This window comes from Martes martes (genome assembly GCF_963455335.1).
Source record: "Martes martes genome assembly, chromosome: 9".
In the NCBI taxonomy this organism is placed as follows: domain Eukaryota; kingdom Metazoa; phylum Chordata; class Mammalia; order Carnivora; family Mustelidae; genus Martes; species Martes martes.
In genome coordinates this window covers 50333065-50350730 of record NC_137896.1, presented here as the reverse complement: position 1 = coordinate 50350730, position 17666 = coordinate 50333065, and the positions used below count along the sequence as shown (strand labels likewise).

Sequence of the window (17666 nt, the reverse complement as noted above, 5' to 3'; positions counted from 1 at the left end):
CTTCTCTCTGACAAATAAGCAAAATCTTAAAAAAAATGAATTAGGTCAGTGCACAGTAAAATTACCAGTTATTTTCTACCCTCCAGTAAGGTAGAGTTAACGGTGTTGGCTGTAGCTTTATTGGTGAGGACGACTCAGGAAGCTGGCACAGAAGCTGCCAGTGGAACTGAAGGGAAAACTGACAACACAGCCATAATTTAAAACACTTCAGCCCTTGGATCTGGCAATGTCAGAAGGGTCATGCACAGGGATGTGGGACTAGAAACCACCTGATGCCATGGGGTTCTGTCAGCCAGATGTAGGACTGCCACTAACCACTGCAAGACAGAGGCAACTCAGCGTGCACTGATAATGCAGCTGTTCTGAGACCAGGAAGGTGCAGGACATGTGGGCAGGAGGTAGTGTGTGCGGTGTGCCAGGAAGATCTGAGCACACAGATGCACATGTTTTCTGTGAGGTGGGGCACACCAGAGGTGATGACATCCTTACCGTACCCCTAGTTTGCATCCTTTATATGTTTGGATATGTGTTATATAGATACATTTTTAAAAAACAAGAGCCTACCTTATAATCACAAAAGACAGAGCAAAATGACTTGCATACTTTGCTGGGCCTAAAAATATTCCAGGACTTATTTGGTGATCTTTTGGGAGACTTCCAGTTGTTTCCATTTTTTCAGATGTGAGATCACTAACCTAGAAATGGACCAAATCAATTTTCACTTTTACCTTCATGCATATTTGATTCCTGGCCTCTGGAGTTCTGTAAATATTTAAAACTGTTAGATACTATGGAAGGAAAGGCTGGGGAGACCCAGGCAGGGGTGATGAGGTGCTGGAGGCTGGATTTTCCTGTCCTTGTCAAGGGAAGGATTCGTAGCCCAAAGGTGGCTTTTTATTTAGGGGAAGCACCTTTCCTGCTTTGTTTTCTTCTGCTCATGTCACATGTACACCTCTGGACCTCTGCCCCAGGGTTTAAGTTTTGGGGAAATCACTGGGCAGAGGGTGGTTAGCCTTATTTTGTCAGTGGTTTTTGTGCAGGGTGGGGGGGTGTTTCTCTCCAGTCTTCTGGAATTGGGGCAGTGATGATCAGACCACCAGATTAGGACCCTCAGAAAAGGGGAGAATTGCTCCCCTGGCACGTCCTGTGGGCACAGCACTTCTTCAACATCAAAGAAGGTTTTAGGCTTGGACTCCTCCCTGCCTCTGCTTGTGGGGACTGGGGACAAAGGGCTTTTAGAGGTGAGGAGTTAAACCAACCTTCGCAGCATTCTGCAGAACCCTTTTCCCGACGAGCCTCCACTTGTGGGCTCATTCGGGAGTCATGTCCATCATGGTCCTGCTGTGGCTCTGGGTGGTCAAGGGGCCAGACCCTGTGCTCCTGCCCAGTCTTTTCCTGGCATGCAACCCCTTTCCATCTGTCCCAGATTAGAGCCAGGTTCGCATGGAACACACCGTGTAGCAGGTGCTGCAGGTCGCCGGCCTAGGGAGGGGGGGAGCTCTGTTGGGAAGATGAGCAGCTCCCCTGGAACAGCCTGGGCCTCCAAAGAGCCTGCCACCACGGGGACACAGGAGTGCCTGAGGGTGGCCGCCATGTGTCTTGTGGTTGTCTCCTCAAAAGGCACACTGAGGAGATCTAATGTGCCACCTGTCACCCAGCCTGGGCAGTTCTTTGTTCCAGCTACAGTAAACAGGGACCTCAGGGGCTTTCCCACCAGTGCTGGGGTAGATGAACACTGCTGACACTCACTGAGAGGAGTCGCCAGGCCAGAAACCCTTGTAAACCCTTTATTTTGAGTGGAACACATAATGTTTAGCTTATTCCACATACCATACATGTACCGCAGGAACGACTGTGATCCAGGGGGCCAGATCTCACAGATCTTGCACCCCAATGTAGAGTCTGGGCCAGTGCCCTGTGGAGCTCCCAGTGTCCTGTGGATGGGCATGGCCCCGCACCCCAGCACAGCCAGAAGGCAGCTCCAGGGACTGCAGCCTGCCTGACCCACAGGGGACTGGTATGTGTCTTCAACACTGCTCAGCTGCAAATGGCTCACGGTAGCGATACATCCACTGGGGCTCAGAACACAGTTGCTACACAAACACTCAGCACCACACGATGGAGACATCACTCACACAGCACAGCCATAAATATTGCAAGCAGTTCACGCTCACATTCAGACCTCCTCTGTAGGGCTGGGGCACACGAGAGGTATTTCCCCCAGCCCCTCTTCCCATTCACAGGGCCAACTCTTATGAGCTCCAAGCCATCCAAGAACCTGAAAAAACAGACCTCTGGATGACCTCACACATCCACATCCAAGGAGGAGGCAAACACATTCAAGTCTGACAGAACTCCTGTCCCAGAGGGCATGGTAGTTGCCACCCGGCCCTCCCTGAGAGCAGCCAGGGAGCCTGTACAACCTTCCCACCGAGTCTCTGGAGAGGTGGTGAAGGTCTGTCCTGGGCATGCAGGGAGGGACCAGACAGGGGCAGGGAGATAAAACAAGACTCTTAACACAGAAACACGTTACAACCACTCCATCCTGCAGAGAGGGACAGGTTGGGGATGGTGTGGCTGCATCACCCTGGCCTCGGCATGTGCCCTTTGCCCTACCTGGTTCACTGTCCACCTGGAGCCAAGGCAAGAGACACTGGGCCTGGGTCACACTACAGCCCTCTGCCTGTCCAGGGGCAACTCTGCAAGGCCAAAGGGAGAGTAGCAGCTTCCTCCCAACATGTCAAGGGGTTCCACAAAGGTCTATTCTCATGAAGGTCTGTTCTCATGGAGACGCAGCCACTTCTGTGAGGTTGGCCAGGGCAGCTTGGCCGCTACAAGGCTGGACTCTTCTGTCTGCTCAGGGAGTCGATGTAATGAAAAATGGCCCCCAGAGCCCAGCTGGTCTCAACATTGTTGATTTTCCGAGTCAGCTTGAAAACACAAAGGGAGGGGCAAAGTGGGCATGGTTGGGAGGCTGGAAGCAGTACCCCCAGCCCTTCTGGCCATAAAGGGCAAAAGGGGAAATCTAGAGACAGTCCTTACCTTCAGCACTTTGTTCTCTGGGAAGCCAAACTCTTGGAGCAGCAGGCTGATGTAGGTGAGGTCCATGCACAGAAAGGGGTTGCCCTGCAGCCGCGTCTCTGCCGTCCGGCACACTGGGGGTGAGAGAGCCCTTTCCCAGATTCCAGGTGGGGGCAGGGGGGGCAGGGCTTGGGCAGACTGGCTCTACACACTCCAGGTGCCCACCCTATGCTAGGCTCTGTGCTGGCCCCAGGTCCTCACTGGTTTAGACAAGATTACAGCCTATAGCAAGAAGTTGATTCACCAAGAGTACACCAAAAGGTAGGATATCAAGGTGAACCAGCCTCCACTGGGCCTGGCCTCCAAGACCAAGAAGGACTTGTATGTCTTGTTTTAGTGTCATGAGCTGAAGGCCACAGTCTCACAGGGCAGAGCTCTGCACCTGTGACTCTGGACACCTTTTCCAGGTGTGAATCTGGGCTTTCTGGGGAATGTAAACACAAACAAAACTGTCTCAGAACATTCTATTCTTATTCAACAGATTTCCCAAAATTCCGCTCAGAACCTCTTCCTGTTGAAGAGTCATGGATACCAGGTGTCCATGGGATAAACCCATAAGTGATAAGAAAGCTTAAAAAAAAAGCCACTTGGGGAGAGTGGGGGAGAAAGGACTTTCTATAGAGAAACAAATAAAGTTTAACTCTTTTGATCTGTAATTGGGAACAGCACTGAAGAGCAGAATATTTACAGCCAGCCTTCATGTCATACCCCATCCGGCTGGATTGTGATGGACAAAGGAGAGGAAGGGGGTCAGCCACCTGTAAATTCAAGGGGAAGAGCTCTTCACCCCCCACAAGCTGGGTCTGCTGTGACAATTGTGAATTTGCTGGGACACTTTCAGGGGAAATCCCTGTGACGATCACCTGAGCTACAGTGAAGAGATGTCAGAAAAAGTGACAACCTAACAACCCTAGGACTAGAACTAAGCACTTTCAGAGTGAAGGACACTGAGGCTCCCCCTCCCCCTGCTGTGGCCACATAGGATGAGGCAGACCTATGGTCTGGGCCCACAGGACAGTGACCCCGCAAGCACCCCCCCTAACGTGTGTTAGGCTGGCTGAATCAGGAACCAAACCTGGAACTTCCAGTACTGCCTCACAAGTACCAAGCTGCACCTGCCACATGGTGGGGCAGGGTTCCTGCCTCCCACCCTGGCCTTTCTCAGCCGGCAGGGAAACCGCTACTCACCATACTTGGCCGCGATATCAAAGTCTCCTACGACGAGGCTGCCTCCCTTTTCCGCATCTGTTGGACAAGACCAAGCACCTGGTCTGCACCAGCATCCCTGGACCAGAGATGCCACCAAGGCCCTGAGGCTGGCACCCGTGAGAGGATGACATGGGTGGAGAGTCCAGGCTGGCTGCAAGCCTGGGTATAAGCAGGGCAGCAGCCCCACATGCACTGGTCATGTGTCTGAGGTGATGGGGCTGGGGGTGGGCAATTGTTCTGTGCAAGACCACAAGGGGATGATTAGCAGTCACGGGTCTTTGAGGGTCCCTCACAGGAAGGTCACCAGGAGCCCTGGGCCCCACAGACTGAGAAATCTCTTCATTTTAAGTTAAAAAAACAAAAGCACAGAATCAGACATGTTTCCATGAGCTGTGGCCCTGAGTTCAGCAACGGTATTCTGGGTATCAATTTTCTGAATGTGGGGGAAAAAGTTCTATTAAAAAAAAGCCAAGAAGTGGTTTGTCAGGTCTTAGATCAAATGGGCAGAGCCTTTATAGGGCTCTCAAGAAGAGAGTGGCCCTAGGCCTCTGTGACATTCCCAGGGAAGTAGGCATGAAAGCTGTGTCCCCCCAAATCTTACGAATGGCAACTGTTACTTCAATGCACGTGAAAACCTCTACATTTGATAGAGGGTTCTCGAGCTGTCCCACACATTTACATTTTGTATGAGGCAGCTTCTCAGTGAGCTGACTTTTCCTTGACTTTGGGCATTTGCTCAGTCAGCAAATGTCATCTCTGAAGATGGATTCCATTTCTTAAAACAGACCCAAGCAGCTCTTTCAGAGCCATGTGTGACCACAAAAAGGAGTTGGAAGAGCTTTCTGAACAGCCCAGCACCTCCTGAGGTCATTCTGGGATACTGTCAGTCCCTTAATGGAAGGGCAATCTAAAGGCAAGGTGAGGGGCCCCAAATTGATGATGTGATACTTGTGGAGAGGTCCTTTTGAGCTAGCCTGAAAAGGTGGAGCCCCCAATACACTGCAGGCCAGGTTTGCATGTAGTAGACCCTGAGCATTGTGATGTCCATAGCTGGTGGCACAGCCAGGAGAGTACAGATCAACGAACTGCTGCTCCAGTTGTGGGAAGCCCACAGGGGCCCTCAGGACCAACAGATCAAGTAGCTACGGGACCAGCTACTGGGAGGCACCCCAGGGACCTTGCTCTGTGCCAGAGAGACCCGGGCCCAAGCAAGGCGTGACAAGGTCACCTTATACCTGGACTACCCACTCCTGGCTGGATGCGTTGCATACTGGGCCCGAGCAGTAGGTGGCTCAGTGAGCCTTGAGATACCACAGTGCCCATAAGATCCTAAGGGTGGTCTGTGGAGTGCGCTGACCCCTCCCCATGCCAGCCTGGGTGCTATATGGGAAAGATGGCCACATGACCATGTCACAAAGGGCTCCCTCAGCCAGAAACCTGGGGCCAGGCAGGAACGACTAAGGGTCAGTTACATAGGTAGGTCAGTTCTGCCTTAGAGCAGAACAACTTGACAGCAATTAACTGTTCCTGCACTGACAATGTAACTTTACTAAGTGGCTCAAAGACCTGATTTATTTATAAAAAGGGAGCTTACCACTTCCTATATGGATGACAAGACACTCCTCTATTTCTGTTACTGTGAGAGTAACTGATAACATGATTACTCTTTGCTGTAGGCCCTCTGTCCAGAGAATCTACACCTCAGCCCTACCCTTACCTATGAGGCCTACATTTGCAGCAAGGTCGTAATAGTAGGAAAAAGCATAAAAATCCACATCTTTCACTTCTTCCGTTCTGTGCACTTTGTTTCGAAGGATTTCCGATACTCTGCTGGCACACAGCTCATGGAGGTTCACTGCTGGGGCGAAAGAAAAGCACAAAGACAATGGTTAGGGGGCTCAGCGCCTGGGCCACACAACCCCCGAGGCCCTTCCCAATGACTTGAGACCTGGACCTGGAGGGTGAAGTGGGACAAGAAGCCCGCATGACACCTGGGTGTGGGTGCTCATCAACACCACCCATGCCAACAGGAACCTTACAGGAGCCATGGCACTGCAGGCTCAGGTCAAGGGAGAGAAACCCAAAGTGTGAAGGTCGCTAGAGATAGCATGGCCCTCAACCCTGGAGGACACCAGCCTCCAGCTGGGCACAGGCAGCTGTCCTGACATTAGCCCAGTGGGTTCAGGTTCACACTGTTTATTTTCTGCTGGCCCTTGCTGAGCTCTAAACATGCAGGGCTTTACTCTGTCCCATCAGTCACTTTGGAGGTGCGGCCTACAACCTCCTTATGTCACAGATGAGAAAACAGAGGCCTAACAGACAGCTTGTCAATCACATAGCTGAGATCATTGAACCCCTGATTGGAAGAAGGACAACAGAGAGCCCCAGAGGTAAACAGATGTCAGTATCCTACTACCCACCCCTAGAATCAGCTTCCCATCTCCACTAGCAGACCTGCCCACAGCCTCAAGGCAGCTCCAGCCAGTTCTCCCCATGCCCTTGCCTGTTGGGCCTTATTTCTCTCCACACTCCCGTATCAGGACAGCCATACAACCTCTCCCTTTCCTTAAACACAGCAGCCACTCCAGGGCCTTTGCATACGCTGCTCCTCTGGTCTGGAAAAGTGCTGCTTTAGATCCATGTGGCCCATTCCCCAGCTCCCCATGTTTTGGCTCAAATACCACCCAGGTAGCCTTCCCTGGCTATCATATTGAAAACTGCAATCTTCTCTTCAGCCCTCCTCCCTTTTTTCCTACAAGTTACTTCCTCATGTGTTTTAATAACTCCTCACACTGGAGTATCAGCTTGGTGCCAGGGGCTGCTGCAGGATCTGATGCTATCACGTGCATGAGTGGCTGGCTGAGTCAGAGTGAACTCCATGGTCACCAGATAATAAGAAACAAATATCTGGTCTTTGTTCCTGGTTCTGGATACAGAGCTTTCAAAACCCTTGGAATTTCCTGCGTGATGGGGATGAGATGAGCCTCTTCCATTATTCACTATGAGCCTCTTTTTCAAGTATACCTGAGTTTATGTGAATGAGTGCACACTTGTTGGTGGGTCCCAGGTGGCTTCAGGATGGATGCTAGCTGTCAGAGGAGCCAGCCATGTGATTAGAAGCTTGAAACTTTCAGCCCCACCCCCAAACCTCCAGGGAGGGTAGGGGGTTGGGGATTGAGGTAAACCAGCAGCCAGTGATTTAATTAACATCTGTGTAGTGAAGCTTCCCAGAACCCTAAAGGATGGGTCCCATGAGCCTCCTGGGTAGTGAACACATCGAGGGGCTGGGAAGTAGTGCTCCTAGAGAGCATGTGGAGGTTCTGCACCCCTTCCCCAACACCTTGCTCTATGCATCTCTTCCATTTGGCTGTTCCAGAGTTGTATCTTTTATAATAAAATAGTGATAATAAGTAAAGTGCCTTCCTGAGTTCTGTGAGCTATTTTGGCAAATTATTTGGGGGTGTTGTGGGAACCCCCAATTTGTATTTAGCTGGTCAGAAATACAGGCGGCCTAGGACCTGCGATTTGCATTTGAAGTGGAGGGTGTGTAGGGGGAGCCTTGGTGAGACTGAGCCCTTAACCTCTGTGGTCTGCATTAACTCCAGGGAAAGTGGGAATAGAATTATTCATGGGTGGAGAATTGGCTGGTTTGGGGGAAAACCACACACATTTGGTGCCAGAAATGTGGGTAAAAATAGCTCTGTCACCAAAGGCAGACAAAATTCTTGCCCAATGTGTCCAGCTTGGAAACAGTATTTGAATGTTTCTATTAGCACCACTGAAGGAGCACAGGGCAACAAAGACCACCCACATGGGGTGAGAGGGGCCAGGCTGGTGGGACAGCACACCCACTGTCACAGGCCATGGGCTACACAGCCTGGAGCAGCCTCTCCTGTGCTCACCAGGCAGTCTGAGGTGACAGGTGATTTCGCTGAAGGAGAAGCTGTTTCTCCCTCAATTCAGAGATGAGCTCATGTTGCTACTGGGCCAATAGCCCCAACTTGACCATTTGTCTTAGAGCGGCAGAATGCTCAGGTCCTTCCTCACTGGAGGCTTGTTAGGAAATGCAGCCTTTTGAAAGAAAGCATGTGGCAACAGAGAAGGGAGTGTTGTGCAGAGAGACCCTTTGCCAGTGGTTCCCGGCGTGTTCTGGCAAGGGCCTCCTGCAACCCTGACGGTTCACAGAGCTACTTTCATTTCCTGGACAAGTATGGGCTTGTCTGTGAATGAGGTCATCTGACAACAGCCTCCCTGGTTCTCAGAGGTATCTGGAAGGTATGGGATAGAGGACAGGCTGCCATTCTTAACCCTTACACACCAATGACAAATGAGAACTCCACCTTACCTGCCTTCTGTCCTGAAATTCTGTATGTTATTTCAGCATGTTCCCACTCTCCTGTGAAACCTGGAGACAAACAAGGGCTGACCAACTCCTTTCCATCCTCAGCTGAAATAAACAGATAAAGAAGAAAGGCACATTACCACAGGAAGACTGGGATGTGGATTCTGCTGGGAGGAGGTCTGTATTCTAGTGAAGGGGAGGTTTTTACTTCTCCCTTAACTACCTTAAAGAATTTAAGTAGGGGGTCTGGCCCAGAAAGAGAAGTATTACTAGAGATAAATTTTTATCAAAATGACCACTGTATGGAAAGGCAAACATCTAATGACCAAACATCTGTTCTTCTTTTGTTCTGTGAATCCCCCTCCTTCCTTTAAAGCCCCCGGCCCCTAGCCTATTCCCTAGCTCAAGATGACACACAGCTTCAATTGCCCAACTTGTCCTTGGGTGTCATTTTCTTCTGGGGCTCCCGTACATATATAAACTTGCTTTTCTATTAATCTGCCTTATGTCAATTTAATTAATAGACTAACCAAAAGAACCTAGGGCAGGAGAAAAATCTTTCCTCCCCTGTAGTTGATGAGCTAGCCAGGAGAAACTTCACTGGCCACATATTGCCTGTTCAAGGGCTGTGGCAGCGGGGAGAGCCTGGGACCTCTGACAGGTGCAGCAGAAGGTAAGAATTCTTATTACCACATCAGGCTCCTGGATCTCTGCCTGCAGGATCTAGCTGAAGCAAGTGGTGAGAATCTTTCCCCCCCAATTTCTAAGTTTAGATTAGTAGGAGAAAATATTTGTGGAACCAGTTCCTTGGGTATAGTGACCAGTAAAGATGTATTATGAGTATTCTTAACTTTTTTTTCATGTGTTTCTTCCTGGAGATGGTAACTGCTTTTTTTTTTTTTTTTTTTTTTTTGCTCTTGTCTGTTGTGTCATTTGTCAGAATGAAAACCACAAGGTAGGATGCAGGCCTGGGCCCTATAAGCCTGCTGTACAAGCTGGACTCACAGACTGGTAAGTTCACAGTTCTCACCAGGCCAGTATAGACAAATGTTGCTGTGGGTCAATGTGCACACAAGGTGAATGCAGTTACTAACGAAGAGCTTGGAAGCCAAAGTTGCAAAACTAGTGGGCATGGGTTGAGAACTTAAAAGCTGTTAGAGCACTCCCTACCTAACCCAAAGACTCCTGTGTTAGGATGAGTTAGTCACACTACTGGCTAGGTTGATGCTAGGTCACCAGTCAAACTCAAGAAAATTTCCATGCAAGGAACTCTGTAAAATACCTCACAATTTCCAACCCAGCAGCACATCCCTCTTTGGTACAATTTGGCTCTGAGACATCAAAGGTTCAGCTCAAGCTGTTAATGTGCCTATGAGGGGTTTTCCTTTCATCCTGTTCATGTCTTGAGAGCTTGTCCTTATGACCAGTGAGAATGTTCTCTCTGCACATATCACATGCACCTTGGTGGCCAGTTGAGTAGCCTGGGGTTCTGAGACTTTAAGTCACAAGCAGCACTTTCTGTCAGACTGTTAGAGCTCTCAGGAGAGTTTGTTACAGGGCTTCTGGTCCATAAGGGGTTTCTGCCATCTCATCCTCACTGCTTTTTGGTAGTGCTGGAAAGGTCCCATTCTAGTAGTACCTGCCTGGTGTCACAGATTCACAGATCTATGAGTAGAGGTGCCTCATGTTCTCACAGGAAACTGGAGACAGTGTTTTCACTACACCATTCTTACTGCCTGTAACAACAAAGGGCTTTACCAACTTAGACTCTTTATGGGAGTAAACTTTCTGGATCTTAAAAGGGCTGCATTTTTTGGTACCGTCTTTTGGGACACCTCTTATATTCATGGTTAAGCCATAAAAAGGCTTATTGGTTTGTGTCACTAGAGAATAATATAAGATCCTGCTTACCAACGGCAATGGCTAGACAATGGATCTTTTGAATTGATAATATTTGAGAGAAAGAAAAATACTTTCGAGAGCTCTTGTCCTAAGTAATTATCTTATTGGTACCTACGGAAAAACCAAGTTAAAAAAAATAGACACAAAGAAATGTAATAGCTAAGCTTTAGGGACTCACTTAATAAGATGGAGGAGGGGAGAAGAGAAATTAGACTTAGAACAAAAATTAAAGTCCCTGTCTACCATAAATTTCCCTTTTTAAAATCTGGCCCTGTCTCCTCAGCATATTCTAACTCCCAAACTCTCCCACCTTCCCCAGAAAATCCCTTAAACACCCAGCTACTTATTTTAGCCTCCCTTTTCCTATAAGATATACAGAGAGCATTCTGGCTTGATCTCTAAGCCCAGGGAATACAGGTAATTCATGTAAATACTAAAAGTCAGAGAACAAATTTAACAGAAGCACCTAAGGTAGATAATAGTAATAAGCTTTATACAGAAAGCTCATTTTGCAGGGCTCTATAGTCAGGCTCTGCCAGCTTCAAGCCTTCTGTGCAAGGTCCTTTGCAGCTATATCCCATCCAAATAATTCATGTCCCCTAGACAAAAGCATATTTTTAAAATTATAAAGCCCTTAAAAGCCTTGACTTTTAAGGACCCTACCAAATTAAACTTTAAGTTGAATTAAACTTAATTGATTGATTGATATCCATCACAACCCCACTCATAGGGACCTTGTTTGGCTGCAAAGGGGTGTTCTTCCCACCCATGAGATTATCATTATATTGTAGTTATCAGACAAACCGGATGGTCCCCTGGAACCAACACCACCCCACTTGAGGAAACAGATGACTAGCATTTCTCCTTGGCCTTCCTACAAAGGATCAGCTGAAGGCTCATGTGAGGGGTTAATACAGAGGCTTTTCGTTCTAAGGTAAAGGTCTAAGGTTGAAATGTGCACTCAGAAAGGAGGCCTTTGTTAAAATGCTGTAAACGGACTTTATAAAGGCATACTCCATTAGTCCCGGAAAACATCTGCTGTTTGTCCCAACTGAAAAATGACAAGATATTTGAAAGAGTTGTTTCAATAGCTCTGTGGTTGGAGACTGGCCAGACTGGAAGCTGATATTCAGAGCCTGATAAGATTTTTTAGGTCTCCCCCCACTAAGCTAAAATGAAACTATGTATCCAGAAGGAAAGAAAAACCTCCTGACGCCTCTGTAAAAAGATTTACTAAAACATTCCATAGCTCTCTGATAAAAAAAAAAATACTGAGGACAATGTGGTTGGATGGGTAGATCAATCTATGATGCCATTTAGGCTGCAACCCTATTCTTTACAGGAATTGAGAGCAATTGTGCTCATCTTACAAATCTCTGCAAAACTAAATATATAGCTCTAGAGGCAGCTCAAAGTTCACCTGTTCCAATACTCCCCCTGACCACGATTTATCTTAAAAGACCTGTAACGTGCATTTTTCCTTGTGCCTCTGAGATATAAAAGTTAAAGTACAAAATTCAGGGAGGTAATTATTTTTCTTAATTAATATATAGGGCAGGTAAATCTTTTTTTTTTTTAATTTTTATTTAATTTCTTTTCAGTGTTCCAGAATTCATTGTTTATGTACCACACCCAGTGTTCCATGCACTACATGCCTCCATAATACCTACCACCAGGCTCACCCAACCTCAAGGAGATAATTCTTACCAGAAGAAAAACAAAAGAGGGAATTATCATTTGGAACTTGGGCTCATGGGAAATTTTAAGTGTATGGAAGCTGTAAAGTCTCAGTTTGCATGTGTCTGTATGTTTATGTATTCTATACATATGTACTGAAGTTGGGTGTAATCTTCCATGTCAACAAAATTAATTTGTAAAAAAGCTCTACTTAATTGATTTAGAGAAATTAAGTGCCTTATATCAATTGAATTCTCAGGAATATAACAGAAACTAGGGACCTTTGGCAGGTTCACCTGGTAGAGCCTGTAACTCTTGATCTTGGGTTCATGGGTTCAAGTCCTATGTTGGACATAGAGTTTACTTTAAAAAAATAAATAAATAAAAATAAGATCTTTAAAAAAGAAAACTAACCCAAATGTTTTTCAAATTCATGTGATCTAGTATTAACCTTTAGTAAATAAAAACTAGTTTAAGTTGGTTGATTAAAAAAGGAATATCTTCAGAAGTTAATCAGTATGGAATATAATACTTTTATTCTAGCTTGGTTTACTAAAGTAAACTTGGTTTACTACGAGTTCATGCTATCTCTTACAAAAATTTGTCAGCAAGGGGCACCTGGATGGCTCAGTGAGTTAAAGTCTCTGCCTTCGGCTTAGGTCATGATCCCAGGGTCCTGGGATCAAGCCCCACATTGGGCTCTCTGCTCAACAGGGAGCCTGCTTCCCCCCCCAACTCCGCCTGCCTCTCTGCTTACTTGTGATCTCTGTCAAATAAATAAATAAAATCTTAAAAAAAAAATTGTCAGCAAGAAACATAGCTTGGGCTGATGGCTTACTTTGTGTCTCATGAAGCAGTCTAAACACAGTTGTTAAGAACAAGTAAATATATATAAGTAGTATAAAAGGTTTTTAGGTGAACTTTTTATCAATAATTATCTTTTATGGTGTGTGTACTTAAAAATAGTTTCCCTAAATCTTTCAGGTAAGCTGAAGCTTTAAACTTTTACGAAATGATAAATTAAGTTAAATTAACTGAATATCCATACCATTTCTAAATAAAGCACCAAACATAGATTTACACACTTTTAACCGCTGAACAAAGATTTATACAGTATTCCTTTTAGAGAAGAACTAAAAGGTATTTGGGTCATAAGTTAGCATACATCTCTAGAAATTATTAAATGTATTCATAAGTTTGCCATTGTAAATAATGCTGGTGTGACAGTTCACTACTGCTTACTTCTTAGTCAAGGTTTCTAAGGGTTAATTCTAATTAATATATGTAACTAAAATTACTAGAAATAATATAAGAGAAACAACTCTGTATGCAAGGAAAGTAAGATGTGTTTTTGGTAAGAAGAGGTATGAGGTATGAAGAGGCATTTTTTTGTTAAGGGAAAATAAGGGAAAGTAAATTTGTCCTAGGTAAAACTGGTTATTTTCAGATGGGAAACAGGAAAATAAAGACAGATTAAATGGAAAGCTAGAAAGACAGAGAAAATGTTACCTTGTGTGGTTCAGGTGGCTAAAACTGAATGACTTTATTTTAACGGTTATAAAACGAAGCTTTAAAATCAGTAGTGTACTAATACAAGACCAAAACTAAATGTTCTTTCACCTGCTGAAAGGACAGTTTTCTGGGACTACTGGCCTGCTAAGACTGTGAAAGGCTTTTTGTCACCTTCTAAGTAACCAGTCTTCAAAAAGCAGATTATATTTTATCAAAATAATTTTCCATGTTTTATCAAGTCTTTGATCAGTTTTGCTCACAACTACGTAATGTTCTGTATTTGCCCTTAAAATCCTTTGTCACTTTGGTTAAAGAGATAAGTAATGCTTCATAATGATCTGTTAACCTATTTAGTCAAGTGTCCAAATCTTGTGGTATTTTTGACAAATTTCCAACATCATTCTAAATGAAGTCTTTTATGGCCTTAAACTCAGTTTGAGATTTTCAAGAGGGCCCCTAGAACATACCAAAAATCGTGGTTTTGATTTGAATTTCCCTGATGGCTAATGATGATGAACATTTTTTCATGTGTCTGTTAGCCATTTGTATGTCTTCTTTGGAGAAGTGTCTGCTCATGTCTTCTGCCCATTTTTGATGTGATTATCTGTTTTTTTGGGTGTTAAGTTTGAGATCTTTATAGATCTTGGATATCACACCAAACTGTGATACAGACAAATGGATAAAGAAGATATAGTCCATATATACAATGGAATATTATGCCTCCATCAGAAAGGATGAATACCCAACTTTTGTATCAACGTGGGTGGGACCAGAGGAGATTATGCTGAGTGAAGTAAGTCAAGCAGAGAAAGTCAATTATCATATGATTTCACTTACCTGTGGAGCATAGGGAATATAATGGAGGACATTAGAAGAAGGAAAAGAAAAGTGAATTGGGGGAAATTGGAGGAGGGAGACGAACCATGAGAGACTGTGGACTCTGAGAAACAAACTGAGGGTTTTGGAAGGGAGGGGGTGGGGTGTTGGGTGAGCCTGGTGGTGGGTATTAAGGAGGGCATGGAGCACTGGGTGTTACACCTAAAAAATGAGTCTTAGAACACTATATCCAAAACTAAAGATGTACTGTATGGTGACCAACATAACATAATAATAATAAAAAAATATGTGCTCTCTGTTTACAAAAAGAGATGTTACACTGAGTTTATCTGGTATGTTGAATTACCTGGTAGGCATGTCAAATAAGGGATGGTAAGCCTTCTTAGGTTATAATATACAGGTATGGGACGCCTGGGTGGCTCAGTGGGTTAAGCCTCTGCCTTTGGCCCAGGTCATGATCTCAGGGTCCTGGGATCGAGCCCCACATTGGGTTCTCTGCTCAGCAGGGAGCCTGCTTCCCCCTCTCTCTCTGCCAGTTGCTCTGCCTACTTGTGTTCTCTCTCTCTGTCAAATAAATAAATAAAATCTTTAAAAAAAATAATGTACAGGTAAATGTTATTAACATAATAATTATAGAAATTTTACGAAATTCCTAAAATTCTGATATGCCCTGGTATAACGTTATCAGTCATAATTCTATTACCTTAAAATATTGCACACCACAGAAATAACCAGACTTGTCAATTCTGCTACAATGAACTCTCATTATATCTTTAATAATGGGCATCTTAAGTCTTTTGTCAATTACAGTTACTGTATCACTATGATTCTGGGTAAAAGTGTTCCTGCAAAAGCACATCCCTTCAAGGAGATTTAAGAAGGACTTTTGACAAGTGAACTTGTCAAAACTTGTCAGAAACCTCCAGGTTTCTTATAACCTTAAAGGCCATAAAACTGGGCTGGGTAAGAATTTCCAGAACTAAAGGGAAAACTGGATTTAAGGAGAACAACTACTACTCATATGGAACTGAATAAATGGAGGAGGAGGATTATAATGTTTATGAGTTTTTGTTTGAAACACTGCCTGTTCTTTTTTATTTTTCCAGATTGAAGGAAACCTTTTACTCTTTTCCTAAGCTATCAACAATTTGGTAAGATATACCTTTGTGAACAAAGATGAAACAATTGCTTTTTCTCTCTACCTGATCCTTCCACAATTTGGAAACAGTGAGTATTCTTATTTTCATGGCAATATAGTTATATGCATAACTTCAGGAGGAATCTATTCTCCTTGTGTCTCCAGAGCACAACTGCAAATGCCGGTTATATTACCAAGGTTTTGACTGGAATGTCTTATTTGAGAAGGATAAGTGAAATTCAGATATGACCAGATAGCTTTACGGAACTAAGGGTGACTTTATGAAGCCAATGAAGCCCCTGGAAAAATTAGCCTGGTACCTTACTTGCAAGATTCACAGCATTTTTACCAGGTGAGTAAACAAGGTCCTTTCCTGGCAGGCACAGAAGCCCATGAAATTTTTGGGATCTCCAGAAGAAAGGGATTAACCCAAATCTAAAGGTATGGCAGGTTAAGTCTGATGGCCAAGGATTGTCTTTCTGGTTTTAAGAGGTTTTTAAGAACTTCAATCTGAGACTCCTTATGAAAAGTTCCAGCAAAGAGGATTAAAAGAGCCTAAATGAAAAAAAAAAAAAAAAAAAAGCCTAAATGGCCAGTCCCTATTCTTACTGCACTTATACAAGTAATCAAACCAAATTTATTGACACTAGACACTAATTGCAAACAAATTAGTCTTACTGTTGTTATCTTCAGTAGACTGTAGAAAGAAAAATTATGTTTCAGTAGAAACCCTAGTATACACTTGTGGGTATTAGATTCTACTCCTGCTGTCTTTGAGGTTTTCCTTTCTGCCTGAAAGTTGGACTGGATCCTCCTTATTCTACCTTCCTCCAATATTTGGCTGTAACTCTCCAAAATAATATTTCCAGTTTTTCTCTCACCCCTCTGACTTGGAATCACTGAGAACTAACACTGCCCTTTTTTCAAAGTCATGCAACCTAGGCTAGATGCTCTGATAACAACTTCAGAGAAATCACCACAACAGCTCAAGAAGAGATAATCTTCATGCCTCCTGCTATGTGGACCACTCCGAAAGATTACCAAAGACACTGAAACTGCAACAGGAAAACCTATCAGTTTGCTGCTGCCTGCCCTCACTTTGTCTGAAGGTGCTTCAAGCCGGAGATCTAGAAATCTTTGTCAACTGGATGCCTTCAGAATGCAAAAACTGGGATTATGTGTTCCAATCATTAACCACGATTTATTTCCATGGAAATGCCTTTTATTAAATACCTGATTTCTTGTACCACAGGCCTAACTTGGGAGCCCACCTGCATCACTGCCTCCTGAAATGAGATACAACTGTCTAACTGAACCCATTTATTATTGGGACTAAGAGCCTGGTTCAGTGAGATGAAGCAATCTAGCAGCTTGACTTTTGGACTGTGAAACTTCCTAGGGAAATTTCAAAGACAGGACTGAGAGGAAGTAAAATACATTACCCCAAACTGTGCCACTTTGGCATGTGGACTATTCTGAGCTAAAGACAATCTAGACCCAGCACATTCAAGAAAAACTTTTACCCTTCTCTTAACTATCTAAAAGAATTTAGATAGGGGGTCTGGCCCAGAAAGAGAGCTGTTAACAAACATAAGCTTTTAAGAATGATTTCTGTATGCAAGGGTAAACATCTAATGACCAAACGTCCATTCTTCTTATTGTCCTGTGAATTATCCTCCTCCCCTTTAAAGCTCCAGACCCCTATCCTATTCCCTAGTTCAGGATGGCACATAAGCCTCAATTGCCTGACCTGTCCTTGGATGTCATATTCTTATAGGGCTCTTGTATATACATAATTAAAATTTTCTCCCATTAATCTGTCTCATGTGATTTTAATTGGTAGACATGCCAAAAGAATCTTGAAAGGCAGAAGAAAAATTCTTCCTCCCCAATACTAGTAATGAAGGCACTGGGAGGGCCAAAGGAACATTCTTCCTTTTTGCCAGATGAGACCTGACCTGTGTAAGC

General features: G+C 44.7%; 1 protein-coding gene across 7 annotated transcripts in view; it reads right to left on the bottom strand.

Moving 5' to 3' along the window:
• Positions 1-1771: 1771 nt before the first annotated feature.
• The window catches only part of ENTPD6 (ectonucleoside triphosphate diphosphohydrolase 6), a 40884-nt gene continuing 24989 nt past the window's right edge, over positions 1772-17666 (bottom strand). For 4 of the 7 annotated variants that reach the window (XM_080814134.1, XM_080814137.1, XM_080814138.1 and 1 more), the window contains 5 exons: positions 8636-8737; positions 6008-6148; positions 4270-4326; positions 3043-3155; positions 1772-2930 (listed from right to left, as the gene is read on the bottom strand). In XM_080814134.1, the coding sequence (XP_080670260.1) occupies positions 2832-2930; positions 3043-3155; positions 4270-4326; positions 6008-6148; positions 8636-8737 (512 nt within the window). In that variant the 3' untranslated portion in view covers positions 1772-2831. The remainder of the gene's footprint in view (positions 2931-3042; positions 3156-4269; positions 4327-6007; positions 6149-8635; positions 8738-17666) is intronic. The other 3 variants (XM_080814136.1, XM_080814139.1, XM_080814140.1) reach the window with 1 other exon arrangement.